The sequence below is a fragment of the Xiphias gladius genome, chromosome 14 (assembly GCF_016859285.1).
Source record: "Xiphias gladius isolate SHS-SW01 ecotype Sanya breed wild chromosome 14, ASM1685928v1, whole genome shotgun sequence".
NCBI classification, from domain to species: domain Eukaryota; kingdom Metazoa; phylum Chordata; class Actinopteri; order Istiophoriformes; family Xiphiidae; genus Xiphias; species Xiphias gladius.
Genome location: NC_053413.1, coordinates 11,196,808 through 11,214,400, shown reverse-complemented (window position 1 = coordinate 11,214,400; position 17,593 = coordinate 11,196,808). Strand labels below are relative to the sequence as shown.

The window sequence follows — 17,593 nt, the reverse complement described above, 5'->3', positions numbered from 1 at the left end:
ACTGGATGCATAGTTCAGGACACTTACTCAGAGGGAATATTGTAACCTTCATACTGTAATTCATGTTGTGAAGAGAGAGATAATTCCTCTATTCTATTTTCCCACTTCTATTCCACTCTATTCCATCTGTTCTCTATTCGATCTTTTCTGTTCCATTCTATTCTATCTTGTTTGCATTGTATTTTATTCTACTCCTCTCTTCTGTTCAATTCTACATTCTATTGTATTCTACTACTATTTAAATAGAAAGCATATATTTTATATAGATATTCCTGGTCTGAAGTGCATCTATTATTCACACACTATTGCGTGGTTATTAATGATTTATTTCTTCATTTTGTTAGACTGAATACATACGTTTAAATGCCTGAAACGTCACAGCTTTGTGTTTCACTGTTATGAATACTAACACCTATTTTTGGAACCAGTTGTATATAGAAAGGGGCAGAGGATAGCATCCACCAGCCACAGCCACTGAAACCATGAAAAAAACAGTGCGTTTGTATTTCAGCAGCCACCGTTGGACATGTCAGCACATTGACCTCTCTAAGTAATATACTTTGAATCACAAAAAACACACGGGTTCCTCGTTCTACTGTCACTGTTTCCATCCCTTTTCTCATTCATGCTCAATTTTCCCACAAACACTTTCAGCTTGGGGTGTTGTTAGACCTCATTTCAGCTCTCTGTCTCTCTTAGTCTTGTTTGTCTGAAGGTCGAAGGTTACCACTGATCCTTAAAGAGCTCCAATGGGAGGTGTTAGTGTCGTAGTCTAAAGTCTAATGAATCAAACTTTGAACTGACTTAGAAGTTCAACCCCTGAAATCAGACCAGAGTTCTACCCTGTCCTACTCCTTCCATTGTATTCTATTCTAGTTCTTCCTTAAAAGCTGCCTTAGCCTGAGCTGAAGGAACAGTTTCTGTAAAGCCTGTTCCTTGTTCTTCCTTTCCTTGGCCCTCGCTTCTTACACCTTCCCCGCCCAGTCTCTGCTCTCGTTTGGCGACCCCGAGCTTTTTTATGCTATGACATCAAACCACAATGCATTGCACTGTTTGTAGTTTACTTAAAGTCACCATGGCAATAAGGACCAGCTCGGCCCCTTATTCAAATTGAACCGGAAACCAACGTCATTTTGGGCCAATCTCCGCGCTCTGGAGTGACATAATGGAATTTTTAGGGCTAGAAAGCGAGCGAGGTCTGGCGCTGCGCATAGCAGTCGTGCCATCGGGAAAAGACAATATCAACTGCGCGGAGGAGAGACACATCAGAGCCCCTCAGGCACAACAACACGTAAAGTAGTCGACTGAGAGTTGGGCTGATATTGCTCAAGAAGGAGATAAGGAAGCAGGGTCGCATAATATTAGGATCAGCTGATTTCCCTCTGTTTGGATGTGTCTGCTCAACAGTCGTTAATGCGTAACGCTCAATACTCCCTCATGTGAGGGTGTAGAATGGAAACAACCCTCTACCCAGGCACCGAGGTGAATACTCCGAGGGTTTCCAACATCTTTTCCCAGACCACGATGATGAAGAAGGAAATTAGTCTGAACCTGGACGACCAGAACTCCGAGCTCAAATCAAACCCGCTCAGGGACACGGACGGACTTCTCAACTCAGCAGACTTGGGACTGTTGAAACTAACCTCTCCGGACTTGGAGCGCCTTATCATCCAGTCCAACGGTCTGGTCACCACCACCAACCCGACCTCCCAGTTCCTCTACCCGAAGTCTGCCAGTGACGAGCAGGAGTTCGCGGAGGGCTTCGTCAAGGCGCTGGAGGATCTTCACAAGCAGAACCAGCTGAGCGAATCGGGGTGCGTCTCTGTGGACAGACTGGAGCTCCTGGCGTCGTCCAACGCGGTCGGGTCCGCCGGGCTCCAGACATCAGACCTTCCTGTATACACTACGTTGAACGGCTATGCGACCAGTCCGCTGGGAGCCACCACCATCAACTACTCCACGGACACCATCCCCTTCCCGCCGCCCCCGTCTCATCTGGCCGGCGCGCAGCAACAGGCGGCCGCTGCGGCGGCTCTGTCACGACTCCAGTCTGCCGGCGTGGTCAAGGACGAGCCTCAGACGGTACCAGACATGCAGAGCTTCGGGGACAGCCCCCCTCTGTCCCCCATTGACATGGACAACCAGGAGCGCATCAAGGCGGAGAGGAAAAAGCTGCGGAACAGGATAGCCGCCTCCAAATGCCGCAAGAGAAAACTGGAGAGGATCTCTCGGCTGGAGGACAAGGTCAAGACCCTGAAAACACAGAATACTGAGCTGGCCTCCACAGCCAGCGTCCTCAGGGAGCAAGTGGCACAGCTGAAGCAGAAGGTGATGAACCATGTCAGCAGCGGGTGCCAGCTTTTACCGAACCAGGTCCAGGCTTACTAGATCCCCTTCGTGGAGGTTTTTCCAGCTCGAAATATGCTCTGAGGATACAGGACCGTGTTTTGAGGAACATTTGCCTTTTGTAACCTAAACTCCTAACGCGAGGCCATTGTAAATGCACCCTCCAGATACGAGGCTGCAACTGAGAAACAATTGCATTGCGCTGTATAGAGATGAACAGGCCTGCAAGTCAACTGGAAAAATGACAGGTTAGCCAGCAGCAGGTATGGGCTGCAGCCTCTTCCGATTCAGGAGAATCTGGCAGTGTTAAGCAGGAAACAGACTTGTTTTGTCGCCCTAATTTTTGGGAAGCCATGTAGCAAAATTGCTATCCAGCGGACTTGTGGTGGATAGCACTTATCTGTGTGTAAGCTGGACAATCTCAACAAGAGTGCAACCAAACAACAGGGTGTCACCAAGTGCTGTCATCCACTGTATAATATTATGCCTTACTTGTTTACAAGCACTTAGCAATGACAAATATATATATATTTTTTATTTACTGAAACATTTCTTATTTTACATATGGTCTTATTTGTAGTTTTTCCCTTTTATCATTTTGCAAAAATGAACACTGCATGTCTTGTCGCTTTTATGTACAGTAACCATTGTATTTTTCATTATGGTGGCTGCTGTGTAGTTCTTCAGTCACCAGACTTCCATGAATGTATGCGCAAGTACTGAGAAACCATATCTATCCATGTGTAATGGACTTTCAAGTCTCTACCTGACATTTATTAAATTCACTACATTACTACAGCTCATGTCTTTTGTTTCTTACTAAGACGAAGGGCTTCTGCTTGCCGTATTATAGTTTGATGGAACATTTTGAGAGAATAAATGCATCATTTTAAGCCTTTACATTTATCTTTTCATGCACAGTTGACACTGTGGGTGTTGTATTAAGTGCAGTAGAGAAGCTGAACCAAACCATAGATGGTCAAACAACTCCAAGGGCAGAAAACAAGACATTATCCCAGTATTATGCCCTCTGGTGGGCACAATACAATTTACTCTAAACCATTTCTGAAACATCACGTGCTCTTCTTGTAAATCACTGACCTTTGGGAAGATTTTGTTGAACCAACACAAAACTCCAGCATTTAGAATCTGTTTATTGATTACTCATTTTAGCAAATCTGGTATCACAGAATTACAGCACATTTCACACAACTAATACCTGACGGGCAGAAAATTCCTATTTACAAAGGTTTATGACAGGGAGGGAGAAAGAGGCGGCAGTGAGTTGAACAGGAGTGATATGTGTTTCTACGTCATCGGCAAGTTTACAGCTGTAGCAAAACACAATAAATAAAGTAACAATCAAGTCAAAAGTGAACCGATGCAGTAAGAACCATCACTTTTTTAATGAAGTGTTCAGAGTACTCAGTTTACTTCCCAAAACAATTTTGAAATTACTACACAGCATAGGAAAGCACTATCAGACAACTTTGTCAGTACAAGTCTAACAAGTATGTAACAAGCACTCTTTTTTGGCTCTAAATTTATTGTCAAGACCTCTTTGGAAAGAACAAATATTACAACTGCCTTCATACAAACTGTATATTCACACAGCCACATACAATACATGTGTTACAAATCGTCTGCAGGATTGTATGCTGCTGATATTTGGGTGTGGAGATAAAGAACTGCTATTGCTCTATGAGAACAGTCGGCTTCCACTCTACCAAGCCTTAAGAGTTACATAACTGATAACAAAAGACAAACAAACTTCCCACTAAAGCTGTGTGGACATGATAAGAGGCTCTTACACTGGAATGTTTAACTTTCCTCTTGAGGAAGCATGTTAAGCTTTGTACTCACTGTAAACACAAACACATTTTCATTAAAAAGCTGGAATAGTTTAAGCAATGAATACTACTGAACATCTCTTTAAAAAGTCAAGTGCAGATTGCAGTGCATAATCTAGGAAGAAAACTATCGTAAAAATAAATTAAGTTATAAATAATACAAAACAAATGTTGTATTTTGAAATAACTGAGGTGTGGAAAATATTTTCGCATGCCTCAGCACATCTGTGAAAGCATGATTTACAGAACGTTTTGTACTGTATACTCAAGCAGACAAATCCCTAACCTTAGCATCAGAGAGAGAAATAAAACGCACCATTTGACATTAAACATGCTTAAAAACATCATGTTTTCCCTAAAATAGACAGAAATATCATCTACAATGACATACTCTAAGAAACTATCCTGAAGTTGATGGAGATGGCAGCTCTGTGGTGTACCAGTGCTCACACTGAATCACATGCCATTCTACTGAGTGCATGGTGCACATTGTATGCAGTGAATGAAAGTTAATACAATGAGAAGGGGCCATGGGCTTAACATGTTAAACCTTTAGCTCCGTTTGGTACTGAAACTGTATGACTGATGGGTTTTTAATTCAGACAGCCGCTCAGACAAATAACCATCCAACCATCATCAGCTAAAAACATCAACATGCACCCCCTCACTAAAGCACAGGTAGGAATCCAATATCCTAAATCATTCAGAGTGTATAATATGTTACTTATATATGTATTTATATTATATATGCATTTAAAAATGCACATCTATTGGCTTTTAAACATTTATACACTCTTCCCTGTGTGGTGAAAGACATCACTTATCCTTTTTTTGTCATGTCTTAAAAAACAGTAACAAAAGTAAAAAAAACAAAAACAAAACAAAAAAAAAACCTAGAAATCAAATATCTAGCAGCCCTAGGGGCCATGCAGATCCTTAAAAAATGTTTAAAAATCTGGGAAGGGGCTGAAGATGACTCCTATAACGATGTAACTTGACTAGCAAACTGATATGCATGACTTTTGCTATTCTTGCATTTATTCCTAAAATTCAAAGTAGGACAAACTTTCAAATGACCCTGTTTGGATGTCAAACTTGGATCATAACTACCTGTAGAAACTCAATCAACACTGGGAACGACGGGAGATTTCACATGCTCAAAACCACACCCAGCCAAAAACCCCATCAACTCTATCCACAGCGAGAAACATATATTCTAAAAGTGAAACAACTGCAATTGATTTCTATCCATTTAGGTTTGAGGCATTAGGACCTGGAGGTGGAGGAAAATATCCTTCCTTCACAGCCTTTTGGAGTTAACCCCAATTGTAGACTTGTCAATAAGGAATGATGGAGTCTCAGCCTTCACTGGCCTTTTAGTGTGTGCGCATGTGTGCGTGCGTGCGTGTCTGTGTGTGTACTGTATGTGTATAAGTATGAAATAAAGACAACTTGGGATTGTTGATACCTTTGTTGAACTTTCTTCACCCCTCTGACTAAATTATCACTATCACATGTCTTGTGTTACACAAAATGAACAAAAACCTTTGGATGACATCTCTGAAAACACCAAATATTTGGGGAAAGCCGGCTCGTGGATAGAGCTCTTGGTGTAGTGACAGGGGTGGAGAATTAAAGCAGCCACGTTATGTGACTCTGAATGGCAGTGTTTGCATTCTGATTTATTTCCTTATGAGAAAGAAAGAGACAGCAAGAGACAAACTGAAAAAAATAACTAAGGTGTGTGGATTTCAGGACAGCAGACAGTGTGTGTATTTATGTGTGTGTGTAGTCGTGTTTAGCAAGCACAATCTTGATGGGACCTATGAGGCTGCTCATTGAGCTGTGGCCCCTGTTTAGCTCCGGTGACATTTGGGTCATTGTTGTCCAGACTCTCTGCCATCCTCTCACAGATGATGTCCACCAGCCGCTCGAAGGTCTGCTTCACGTTAATGTTGTCTTTGGCGCTCGCCTCAAAGTACTCAAAACCTGCATGGAGGGGTGACAGAGGCAGAGAGAGGCTATGGTTACACTTATTGGTCCAGTATTTTTAATTGAAATCTATTCATAAGTCTTGAAAACAACTAATTCCATCTTTTCAGATCATACTTAGAAAACTTGGTGGTTTGAAATTGTGTCTAATCACAGTCATATTACATATGATACTATGACTATAGTCTGACAATTCTGATCACTCCCCAGGTGATATATTTTTGATGTTACAAGTTCTAAAAGGAAGAGTAGAAAATAACAATTAGCTTGTCAAAAAAAAGCTGCGACCTAAGTTTCCTGATGAAGGAGAAAGTGCTGATTATCAGATATCTGTTAAAACTGACACATGCTGCAAGTTAAGACTCATGTTAGTAGGACTGACTTATATAGCTGCCTTTTTATTTGTGATGTACAGTAACTGCTGCCAGAATTTTATAGCATCATTTTCAAACTGTGAAATTCTGTAATGTAGCAAGCTGAAAATTCTTTTTCATGATGACATACAGTATGCCAACTAAAAAGAGATATTAAACAGGATATTTGCTTCCAAAACTACAAACTACAATGCCTTAAATGCCCACTGAGCTGAACCAAAACCTGACAGTCAAAATATAACCCGAACATTATGGACTTTACTAATATTTATCTACATAATTTAGTCAATAATCTAACCCACTATTTACAGAACAACACTGTGAGTCATAATTATATATAATTTTCACAAATGCGTCCAGGAGGGGAAGATTAATACCAAGAGAGACATGGTATCCAGTTTTCTTTCTGACCAGATGACTTACCCAGCTGTTCTGCCAGCTGCCTGCCCCTCTCTGCAGCCACTACTCGTTCATCGTCCATGTCACACTTGTTCCCCACCAAGAGCACCTGAGCATTGTCCCATGAGTATGTCTTGATCTGGGTTGACCTGTTAGCACATACATTATAGTGTGGTCAGCTATTTGGACAGACTGAATCTCATAAGTATATTTAATTTCTTACAGGTTCCAGTTTGTCAGAAGGCACAATACTCTAACAGAACTGACTCACATGCATCATCCGCATTTTGCCAAGGTAAAAATGAAAAAAAACTTTTTTTTTTTTTTTTTTAACAACCATTATTCCTGTTGCTTATGATGGCATTTTAATAACAAATTTCATGCTGAGGTGTAGGAAAATGGTGGAGGCAGTAGCAACAGCTTCACAAGAGTCAACAAGGTAACACAACACAAGCAACCAGGCAGGTTGGCAAAAAAGTCAGGTTTGTTGCAATTATCTAATCCACTAATTTGGACCACTAGTTTCTTTTGTGTTCCTTTCTGGTTCAACTTTGACCTAAAGTACTTCTATTTGTCGTACAAATATGCAGTTTGATGAAGCAACAGAGGATTATGATGGACATTATTAATACTTTCATCTATCTTTCACTTGAAAACAAGTGCTAGATAATTAGGTTAAACCGACTTGTCTGAAACCTGTGCAAATGTCTGACCACTCCTGTGGTTTCACTATGCGTCTAGTGCCTGCAACCACTGATCTCAGAAACTCAGCTGTAGGAAAATATGATACTAACAACAAGAAAGCTGTGTAAAATTAAAGAACTAAGATTGCAAGTTGTTCACTTGCTGCCTTCATACACACAAAACATATATACTCAGTTGTCCCTCACCAGTCTTGCACGGCGTTGAAGGACTCCTCGTTGGTTATATCATACATGAGGATGAAGCCCATGGCTCCCCTGTAGTAAGCTGTGGTGATCGTCCTGTAGCGCTCCTGGCCAGCGGTATCCTACACAAACACAACACGTGAACATCATTGTTTTCACTTAAATGTTATTTTTGAGTATATACAGTATTATTTTAGAACAAGATGAGCCTTATATTCAGATGAAAACATACACAAAAATATACAGCAACACTGCTGTCTCAAGGACATGGACGTGAGAACATTTCACCCACAGATGGTCTTCCATTGTTTTGCCCATGTAGAATTTAAGAAGCACTGGTAACAAGACAGCAGTGTGCGGGTATTCTTTTCGTCTTTTTGTGTCGATAATCGTCACTCAGCACCTGCAAACAATTTATGGCTGTGCATGTTTCTCCTGATTATAGTCTAGATTTAACATTCAGCCAAACTCCCGTGAGCATTAGGTATTCCTCTGGTGTCGAATGTAATAAGCAATTAGACCCAGGGTCAGTCTTTATGGCTCATGTTAAGTACACTTCAAGGGTATTGCCATTACACAGCAGATGAAGTGATTCTAGGGAATGGAGAGGCCAGTTTAACAGCTGGGAATCATTAGAGATACATGCTAACAGAGACTGCTGAAGTCACAGATGTGATGGAGCAGCATGAAAAACGTGCATTCTTATTAAAGAGGACTTGCTGGTACTAACGACATTTGCTTCGACTCTGGTTAATCAAATCTACTTTTTTGCAGGCTTTTTGAACTTTAAGTACTGTTGGGCTGAAACAATTAGTTAATGCTAAACATTATCTGGGTGCAGCTTGTCCAATGTGAGGATTCGTTTAACATCATTGTAAACTGAATATCTTTGTGTTTTAGACTGTTTTGTCAGGCAGACATTACACTTGAAGACGCCAACTTGGACTATGGGAAACTGGGCTGGATGGTTCCTAACTTTTTATAGACTAAATGATTATTTGAGAAAATATTCAACACATTAATGGTTAATGAAAATAATGGATAGTTGCAGCCTTATACTGTGTCACTGATATAACTGCTTTTCAAACCTGCATCTCAATTTCAGTATATTGCTCATTAACAGACTGTTTGAATCCTGTACAAACCTTTTTGTAACAGTAATTCTAACATTAAAGAAACCATTAAAAGGAAAGCATTTGTACAGACTGCACTTTCTTATATCATATTCAGACACATCTAAATAGTTTTTCTAATTGTACTGTACAACTACTTTGGGTGGAGGCCGTGCCTCGTCACTTTAGTATGGAGAGAAACATATATATCAGATTAGACTTTGTATCAGCAGATACAGAGAAAAGATCGATTGCAACATCTGTAGTGATTATGTAATGTAAAATAAATACTACAAGTGTGTGGCCATAAACTACACACCACCACAGACCACCTGTTACACCCTTACTTCTTCAACGGAGCCTGACTCTAGACAGCACAGTTCACAATAGTGGTGTAAAGTGCAGAACACTGATACAACAAAAAAGCAGCAAGAAGCAAAAAGCAAGGTGAATTTTAATTTCTTTTCCAAATTCTGTAATTCAGAGTTAAGTGCCAGCAACAGGAGAACATCTGTTCACCCTTAATATTTTTCCACATTTCTTGTCACCCTCGGAAACCCCGCCTAACCTGCTCTTGGAACCACTAGACAATCTGTACCTGATGACCTCAGCACGTCTGTAAGCATGTACCATACGTGTCCACTTCCTCACCCAGATCTGCAGCTTTATCCTCTTGTCGTTCCTGTAGATGGTCTTGACCTTGAAGTCAATGCCCACTGTGCTCACGAAGGCTGGTGTGAATGAGTCATCTGCATAGCGAAAAAGGAAGGAAGTCTTTCCTACGCTGCTGTTGCCGATGATGAGGATTTTAAACATGTAATCAAAGTTCTGGTCCGAGGAGTCCTTCTGTCCATATGTGGTATTTGCAGACGCCATCTATGCAAGGATAGAGATCACACAGTGATCAGTTACAAAGATGATGATGTTACAAACAGCGTATTTTTATTTACAGAGGCTGGACCAGGTAATAGAAACAAACAAAAAATAAACATTACATAAACTTTACAAGGGCAGAACTTATAGTAGAGGTACTGTATTTGATTCCATCAGATTGTGCAGGGACCATATTCATGACATTGTGTCCAACCCCTGTAGTTAGAGTGTCATATACAAGTCCTCTGCCACTGGCAGAAATATCTAATGTTTGGTGCAAATAAATTGTGAAATGAACAAGGAAAATGTGCAGTCTTGCCTCTTTACAATTTTATAAAATGTTACTGTTCTGCTTTAGGACTTATGACAGATTAACACACTCTTTTTTATTAGACTGCATAATTTTATATTCATACAGATTTTGTTTCAAATGGTTTATGGATGGTAAAAACATGTATAAAATCAAATTTACAAAGCACACTGTAACCACATTCAACAGACATGAGGAAATTAAACCACTGACACAGAGAAAAGCAAGATCAAAGCTCTAGAAACATTCTCTGAAACTATTTTTTGACCGACACAGCAGATTTAGATATCCTTTGCCTGAGCTACACAGTGACATCAACAACTCTGTACCTCTGAGATCTTAAACGTGTGTAGACAAAATTACAGGTGTTTAAGTTATTAAAATAACATTATGCAAACGTAAAACAAGTTTGAAACATCAAATGACAAAATACTGAGTACAGTTTGGTTTGAACAAATGAGAATTTTCGCATGTGTCGAGAGGGCCTGGCAGCTGTCAAATGTATGTTGAATACATACCAGATACAGATCATCATCATTCTTTATAAAAGACAACGGAAAAAACATCTGCATTCATCTGCCAAGGTAAAACAGCCTTAGGCTTACCCTTTAACCATTGGTTAAGTTAAATAATATCACCATCGTCTGCTGGTTGATGTCAAGCTAAACTCCATATGGTTCCCAAACAGTCTCATTGACATAGCTTGATCAGTGAATAAAATGATGCAGCCGTTTCGCGGCTGCATTCGAGGGTCTGTGTCAATACAACCAGCCAACACACAGTCACAGCCTTGAGTGTTTCCACTTCATGTCAATAATACTGGGCAGGCAAGGAATGCATCCCTCCGCCCCACGCAAGATAAGAGGGCGGAAGTACCGGGGCTTAGCAGACTAAGCATCAGCTAAACTGACTATCCTTTGCCATCCTAGGGAGGGCAGGGAACCTCCGTGGAGCGGTAGGTTAGCCAGACAATTATGAATGAACATATGGTTGACCAGAATTTGCCTCGTAGGCCACAGTAATTTTGGGAAAAAGTGTCGAACTGTCCACGACTGTAATGCCCTGAACACAACGCGTTCCCAATTTAAACAGCCTAAGCCACATCTTCTATCCACAGCGGAGCTTATCTGATGTTAGCCAGCTCTTGGTGAATATATAGCTGAAACTGACAGTCTGGATCATGTTAGCTGGTGAAAAACCTAGAGAATGCAGAACAAGGTGTTCTGTTATACAGTACTACTCACCTAAAATAAAGATCAAGCGGAGGTTAAAGAGATGGAAGCAATACAGATACACATGCAGTTTCTACCCTTAAAAAAATGCATGTAATTAGGCTAGCATCGCTACCTTTAATGCTAACACAGCGTACCGTTATCAGTATTTAAAAGTGGTAGCAGCAGCTAGCTAAGCATCCCAGCTATGTCAAATGAAGGTTACACTTCCTTATTTACGAATAAATTTTCAATCTAAATCTCGAAGCTTATAAGCGACAATTATCCACTTGCCATCTGTTGCTACTGTTATACTTAATACAGCCCCACAATGACAAATAAGCGCAGGTTTTACCCTGAAACGTGTGTTCTTCCCTCGGCTTCGCTGCAGCGGCTAACCCAGTGCCCAGCTTTGCACCTGCAGTAGCTCGTGCGCCTCCTGATTGACAGCCCCGGCATAAGCGGGTGCAAACAGAACGTGAGGATGATTGGCAGAACGACTGACCAATCAGAGATCAGCTCATTCGCACAGAGACGCTCCCCCATTCATTCTATAAATTGTTCAGGTTTTAATTCAGTATCATTGACGTGAATGAATTATCAGGTAGCCTCTTGACACTAGGGCTTTGTTGACTTTGGTTTTACGTCCCCATTGTCTGGGGTCTTGCAAACAATACTACTGATTGTGTAATAATAATAATAATTTCAGGATCAACCTTTCCTTTTGTCCCTATTAAAAGCTAATGTTTGTAAAAGATATAAATTGGTCATCCTTCCTTTGCCACAAACTCAGCTTTCATATTTGATAAAGGTGACAAAATACGGAAATTGGAAATCCAATACAAAACTACTTCATGTTGTGTGTTATATGGTATATGCATAGACTAATACACCGTCTTTTTTTTGCCAAAAAGTCATTCACAGACAAAGAATGTACAGTGTGTTATCCTACACACTTACACATATGTATATACATAGATACATATATAATGTTTAAACAATATGAAATATTGTAATATTCGAATCCCAAGACTTCAGTCTTTCGCCATGTTTCGTACCTTTGGAAACTTTGGAATCTAAAATAAAGTTCTGCGGGTTTGAACCATGATTGCCTGCATAGTATCACTTTGTAATGACTGTCCCATCAGCAGGCTGCTGCTTGTTAAGAGATTAATATTTTGCATAATAATTGTGGTCAACGCTGACCTCATATTAGTGATAAGTGAATTTTTATTCATCATATAGACAGATTTTGGTGCTTGTGATTGGATGCCATGTTTGTTTGGATTTTTTTCAGAGTGAAAATACTGTATGTTTTATGATTATTCTACATTATTATTTTTGTTTTATTATGTTTTATTATTTAGTTTCCTCATCAAACCAGAGAAGAAGACATCGAAGAGTGGAGAGTTTTTCCTTTATTGGCAAGGCATACAGGTCTAGTTTGAGAGAGGGCTAACACACCCACAGTTAAACAGCAGAGTTTGGATTGTCAAAGCTGGAGTAGTCTCAGTTCATGACCCATATTCATAAAATCTCTAAGAAAAGAAATATTGATCTGGGATGACTGTTGAGGCTGTATGACTAAATTATCTTCACCATGAATATGTGATCTGACCATTGATCAGTGAAAACAGAGGAAGACAGGGAAAGGAGAGATGTTTCAGAAAACCCAGATGGAAATCTGTCACTCAGCTATTCTTACACCCAGAAAAACATGAAAGAGTGTATTTTTGCTTATGTATAATGTTACTTGCAGACATAAAGAACTGAAACGAGAAGGAAAAAAGCTGAGTAATAGTTGAAATCTGTCCTGTTTGACTTTTTCACACATCAAGCTACACATAAGCACTAAACCTCAGACTAAAAAAAAGTCTACTGCTCCATTGTTTTTGACAGATAATATAGAAATAATAAATAAACTGTACATGAAGCACTGTGAGGAAAATGTACAAAATCAAACAATTAGTGACACGCAGAGAAAAAGACTCAGTCTTTGCATGTTGTGCTGGTTAAACTGTTGTTAAATAGTCCTTAGTGTTGAAGGCATCCTTGAGTGTTGGTCTGTTTGGTGCTGTTTATGGCTACAGAAAGGATTGCACATGTTTTGCTCCAGCTTGTCAGTGAACACATGTATGACCAGAAAAAAAAAAAAAATCCTCAATTTGAAAATAAGGTGTCAAAAAAACTTTCAGCTCGTTCACATAGTAAAACATGATTTACTCTGTTTCTTGGTAATAAAATAAAATAAGTTTCTCCACAGGCTAAGTTTTGTAAGTCCGCTATATAATCTTCATATTTCATATTGAAACCTGCAGCCAATGTCATGCATTTCAACAAAACACTTTTTTTTGTGTACAGTCAATTATAAAAAAAAAAAAAAACTTCAGTCCCTCCAACATCCAACCTTTAAGAGCTGTAGTGGTCCAGCCCATGCAATTCAACTCAATTACCAGGCCATCCGCCAACTGAAAAACAGTGAGACAGTCACATTATACATGTTCAACTGTACTGGAAGTGCAGAACTGTAAAAGTACCATACAAAGTGCTTTGGTTTTTTTTCTTAGCAAATACATAAAAAAAAGTCAACCCAGTCATTCACACACAAAAAAACACATCACTGTTTTAAGACAATATCAGTTTCAGTTACTGTTTGAACAGGAGTTAGAAAAAAAAAAGGAACAGAAACATTAGGGTCAGATTGGCACATGGGGTGCTACAATCAACCAACTTTATCAGTCACTGATGGAAAGTAGCCAGTGGCAAAATGGAAATTACAGTACGGGTTGTGTCATGCTTGCTTGGCACTTGTTTTGTCATTGACTATGTCCCTGTGAAGAGCAAAATATTGATCAATGAGAGGAAAAAGATGAAAAAAATTCTGGCACAGGGAACTGTCTCTTGATAACCTCCTGGGTTTTTACAGTTACAGTGATGCGAACGTCCTTCTTTGCAACACTTATGCTTCTAAAACACTGCCATCATCAGTCTGGTATTTTAGGCAGGTGGATGTTACCAAAACCGGTATTTCATTAGGTGGTGCTGTGTTTGACACGTTATGTAGTAACAATAATGGATTTGAATGGACAGTGTTTTTTGCATGACGTTTGTGCTAGTGGCTTTACAGTCAATGACAAACTGTTTTGTCAGTCAACAGCCTCCAATGTGTTCATGTTTTGGCTCAAGCCCTTAAAAACCACGATGAGGGCTAGCAATGAACAAAACTGTAAAGTGCTAAACTTGAAGGCTGATAAACTAGGTGCCAAATATTAAGAATGCAAACAAACATTACTGACTTGAAATAAAAAAAAAAATCTAAATAAAAATAATAAAAAGCGCAACAAAACTGAAACCTAACTGATATTTTGGGTAGCCCTACAGTTAAATACGTTTTGAGTGTATTTTCCATATAGGCCTATGCAAAACCATGCAAATCATTTGCCTCCAATGCCAGAACTTCAGTTCCACTTGTCAACACCGGGAGGCACCATGTGCACTGCTTTAGATGTAACTGTATGTCTGTACTTATAATACACTGACCCTGGCTCAGTTTTGTTGCTGACAATATCATAGTGTAGGATTATAAAAACTGGAAAAAGTTAGCCTGAAATAACTCAAAATCTCAAAATAATATGTCTGCACAGCCCATTCACTCTAATCATGTTCCGGTTTCAAAACATCTGCCTGCTGAACACAATTAAATGGGCTGTGCAACACCAGCTGAAAGGAGTGCTACGTATACAACAATAATGATAGAGTCACTCAAAATGTCTGCTACGTTCAAAGTGTTTTGCATAAAAATCATGCAAAACTCCTTTCCGACATTACTTTGCCTACACTGCTTTGGAGTCTGCTATTTACTGAATCTTCTTTTACTGTATTTCATGGCATATGAACCTAAATAAAGGACAACAGAATAAACAAACAAACAAACAAAAAACTAAAAAGGCAGGCAAAACAGCATTGTCCCTGTAAATTGCAAGTTTGGCAAGATGTCTTACAAGACTTTGTCGTGTTTTCACGGACATTCATCCCTTCCTCACTTTCTTCACAAATACTCCAAAAGAGGAAGACAGTTCTGTCATTAGTTGTAGTAGACCTTGGGTTGGCTGGTAAAAACTGAAGTTTTTTTAAATAAACTTCTCATTGTCTCTGTAGAGCTTTATCCACAGTAAGTCTGACTGAAAGACACAGAACACAAAGGACTGGTCAGAAACCTGGTTTCCTGTCCTCTCTCAGTCCGTCTCTCTCCAGTGCAAGTGACTGCTGTGTAAAACTGCAGACTTTCTCAACAACCCCCCAAAAACCGCCCGCACTCCCGTACTCTGCACCCCGAGGCTTGCTGTCACCCTGTCCACGGAAAGCAGAGGTGGTGGTGTTTGGTTGGAGTGGGAGAAGGGGAGTGACAGAGGATGATTCACCAAAATCAAGACAAATAAACAAAAAAGGGCCAAAAGCAAAACAACTTTCGACTGGTGCTATGTGCCAAGTCTGAAGCGTGGTACCCCAGAGACGCCTTCCTGGTCTTTTTCTCTTTCTTCTGCCATATCTTTATCAGAGTCTATTGAAAACGTCCTGTCTGAATCAGTAGTGAGCATTTTGGGGAGCCGGTGAATCTTAGCAGACACTGCTTCAAATCCACTGCCTGAATCAGTTCTGGAGAGTTCGGACCCCTTCCTGCCACTGTAGCCCTCCTCCTCCTCAGGTGGACTCTCTGTATCAGACTCTCCTTCCTCTTCCAAGGTCAACTCAAACTGGAACTTGTCGCCAGAAGTGGAGCCACTACCCCCACTGAGTGCTGAAGCTTCCCCTGCAAGGGCTCCCTTCTCCTGGCCATGTGGGTTGGGTGAAGGGCTGTGGGGGATCATACTCTGGTACCACTCTCTGTTATCCTCTAGTGTGTCCAGGATCTCCTGAGCATCTGGGTGCACCAGGTCAGCCCACGTCTCCCACAGAGGATGAACAATGTAGTCAATGAAACCCACCTTGAAGAGAGAAAAAAGAAGTGGTGTATACGTATATAGGGATTTCTCTTTTTCTTTCAGCCCCCTTTTACATTTAATGTTCTTCACAGCTTCTATATTTCAATTCAACACTTCATAATGATTTACAACGGTCTTCATGAATTAAGTATTGCGGCCTCTCTACTGTACCTGGTTCTTCTCTATGGAGGCGTTGTGTTTGTCACACATGGGACTGATCTCCATGCCCCTGTCCCTCTCCCTGTCCCCTTGGGTGAAAAACTCCACCATGATGCGGTCCGTCCACTGTCGGTACAACTCAAGAGGTTTGGTGGGATTACTCAGGTCTGCACAGTGCACCATGTTCTGAAGAACCTGCAGTGACAAATGAACAGTGTGTGAATATCAAATAATGAAAGGCTTTTACAGCAGATTAATCTTATTTATTCATTTTTTTAACTTTTTAACTATTTTTTTTGTGTTTTTGTATGAATGACAGAATGGTTCTCACCTGAATGCGGTCAGAATAGTTGTCCAGGAGCAGGACTCCTAGACTGGTGACTTTCTTAGTCTCCACCATGGTTTTCAGGTCTGCTAATAGGTTCATGTGTTTAGACATATCTGTGGCCAGCACCTGCAAGAACATTAATCAAATTAAATCTACTAGAATTCACTGTTTAAAGGTGTGAGAAAATTCTTCAATTCTTAAACTGAGGTAGAACAAGTGCTCTCACTACCAAAGTTGTCTTACCATGTCGATGACCATTTTGCGCAATGACTGTCTCTGTTTTTTGCTGAGGTTCTGAAAGATGTCACAGTTATCTTCCTGCAGAAGCTTAAAGCCTACAGCCAGGTGGTGATTCTCCAGCACCGACGAGTCGTTGTACATCAGGGCCAGCTCTGAGTCTGAAGGAAAAAAAGGGCAAAAAAAAGTTCACAGGCAGCACTGTAAACCACCTCAATGTATAACAAATCACATTCTACACGGACACGTATTTATAGGCACCTCATCCATGTTGTTACATACAATCGGTGCCCACACACGTTCACACAATCCCTGTGGAGCTATGCCAACTCACTGGTGTTGATGAGAAACTGATTGGAAACTCCAGGGTGATCCACATCATGGATGGCGCTGGCAAACAGAGCAGCGAGGATCTCCAGATCAGTGAACACAGCCTTGGACACACACAAAAAGGCAAGGACAGTCAAAATGTGTGTGTCTGTGTGTGTACGTGCAGCTATAAAAGAAGTTTGTATTTGCTCTTTCTCTTGGAT

The 17,593-nt window shown here is 40.4% G+C and overlaps 3 protein-coding genes across 5 annotated transcripts in view; 1 reads left to right on the top strand and 2 right to left on the bottom strand.

Annotated features, from left to right (window-relative positions):
- The first annotated feature begins 1,201 nt into the window (after positions 1–1,201).
- Positions 1,202–3,144, top strand: LOC120798588 (transcription factor jun-D-like). The gene has a single exon (XM_040142975.1). It carries the CDS (start codon positions 1,453–1,455, stop codon positions 2,386–2,388), a length of 936 nt encoding a protein of 311 aa, XP_039998909.1. The 5' UTR covers positions 1,202–1,452; the 3' UTR covers positions 2,389–3,144.
- A 338-nt stretch (positions 3,145–3,482) lies between these two features.
- LOC120798589 (ras-related protein Rab-3A-like) lies at positions 3,483–11,818 on the bottom strand. Its single transcript, XM_040142976.1, has 5 exons — positions 11,710–11,818; positions 9,612–9,836; positions 7,852–7,970; positions 6,986–7,110; positions 3,483–6,185 (listed from the first exon to the last, which is right to left on the bottom strand). The coding sequence occupies exons 2-5, from the start codon at positions 9,834–9,836 to the stop codon at positions 5,995–5,997; spliced, it is 660 nt and encodes a 219-aa protein (XP_039998910.1). The 5' UTR covers positions 11,710–11,818; the 3' UTR covers positions 3,483–5,994.
- Positions 11,819–13,738: 1,920 nt separating this feature from the next.
- LOC120799112 (cAMP-specific 3',5'-cyclic phosphodiesterase 4D-like) overlaps positions 13,739–17,593 on the bottom strand; it is a 50,815-nt gene continuing 46,960 nt past the window's right edge. For all 3 annotated transcript variants that reach the window (XM_040144014.1, XM_040144015.1, XM_040144016.1), the window contains 5 exons: positions 17,395–17,494; positions 17,067–17,221; positions 16,827–16,949; positions 16,508–16,690; positions 13,739–16,339 (listed from right to left, as the gene is read on the bottom strand). In XM_040144014.1, coding sequence (XP_039999948.1) covers positions 15,833–16,339; positions 16,508–16,690; positions 16,827–16,949; positions 17,067–17,221; positions 17,395–17,494 — 1,068 coding nt within the window. In that variant the 3' untranslated portion in view covers positions 13,739–15,832. The remainder of the gene's footprint in view (positions 16,340–16,507; positions 16,691–16,826; positions 16,950–17,066; positions 17,222–17,394; positions 17,495–17,593) is intronic.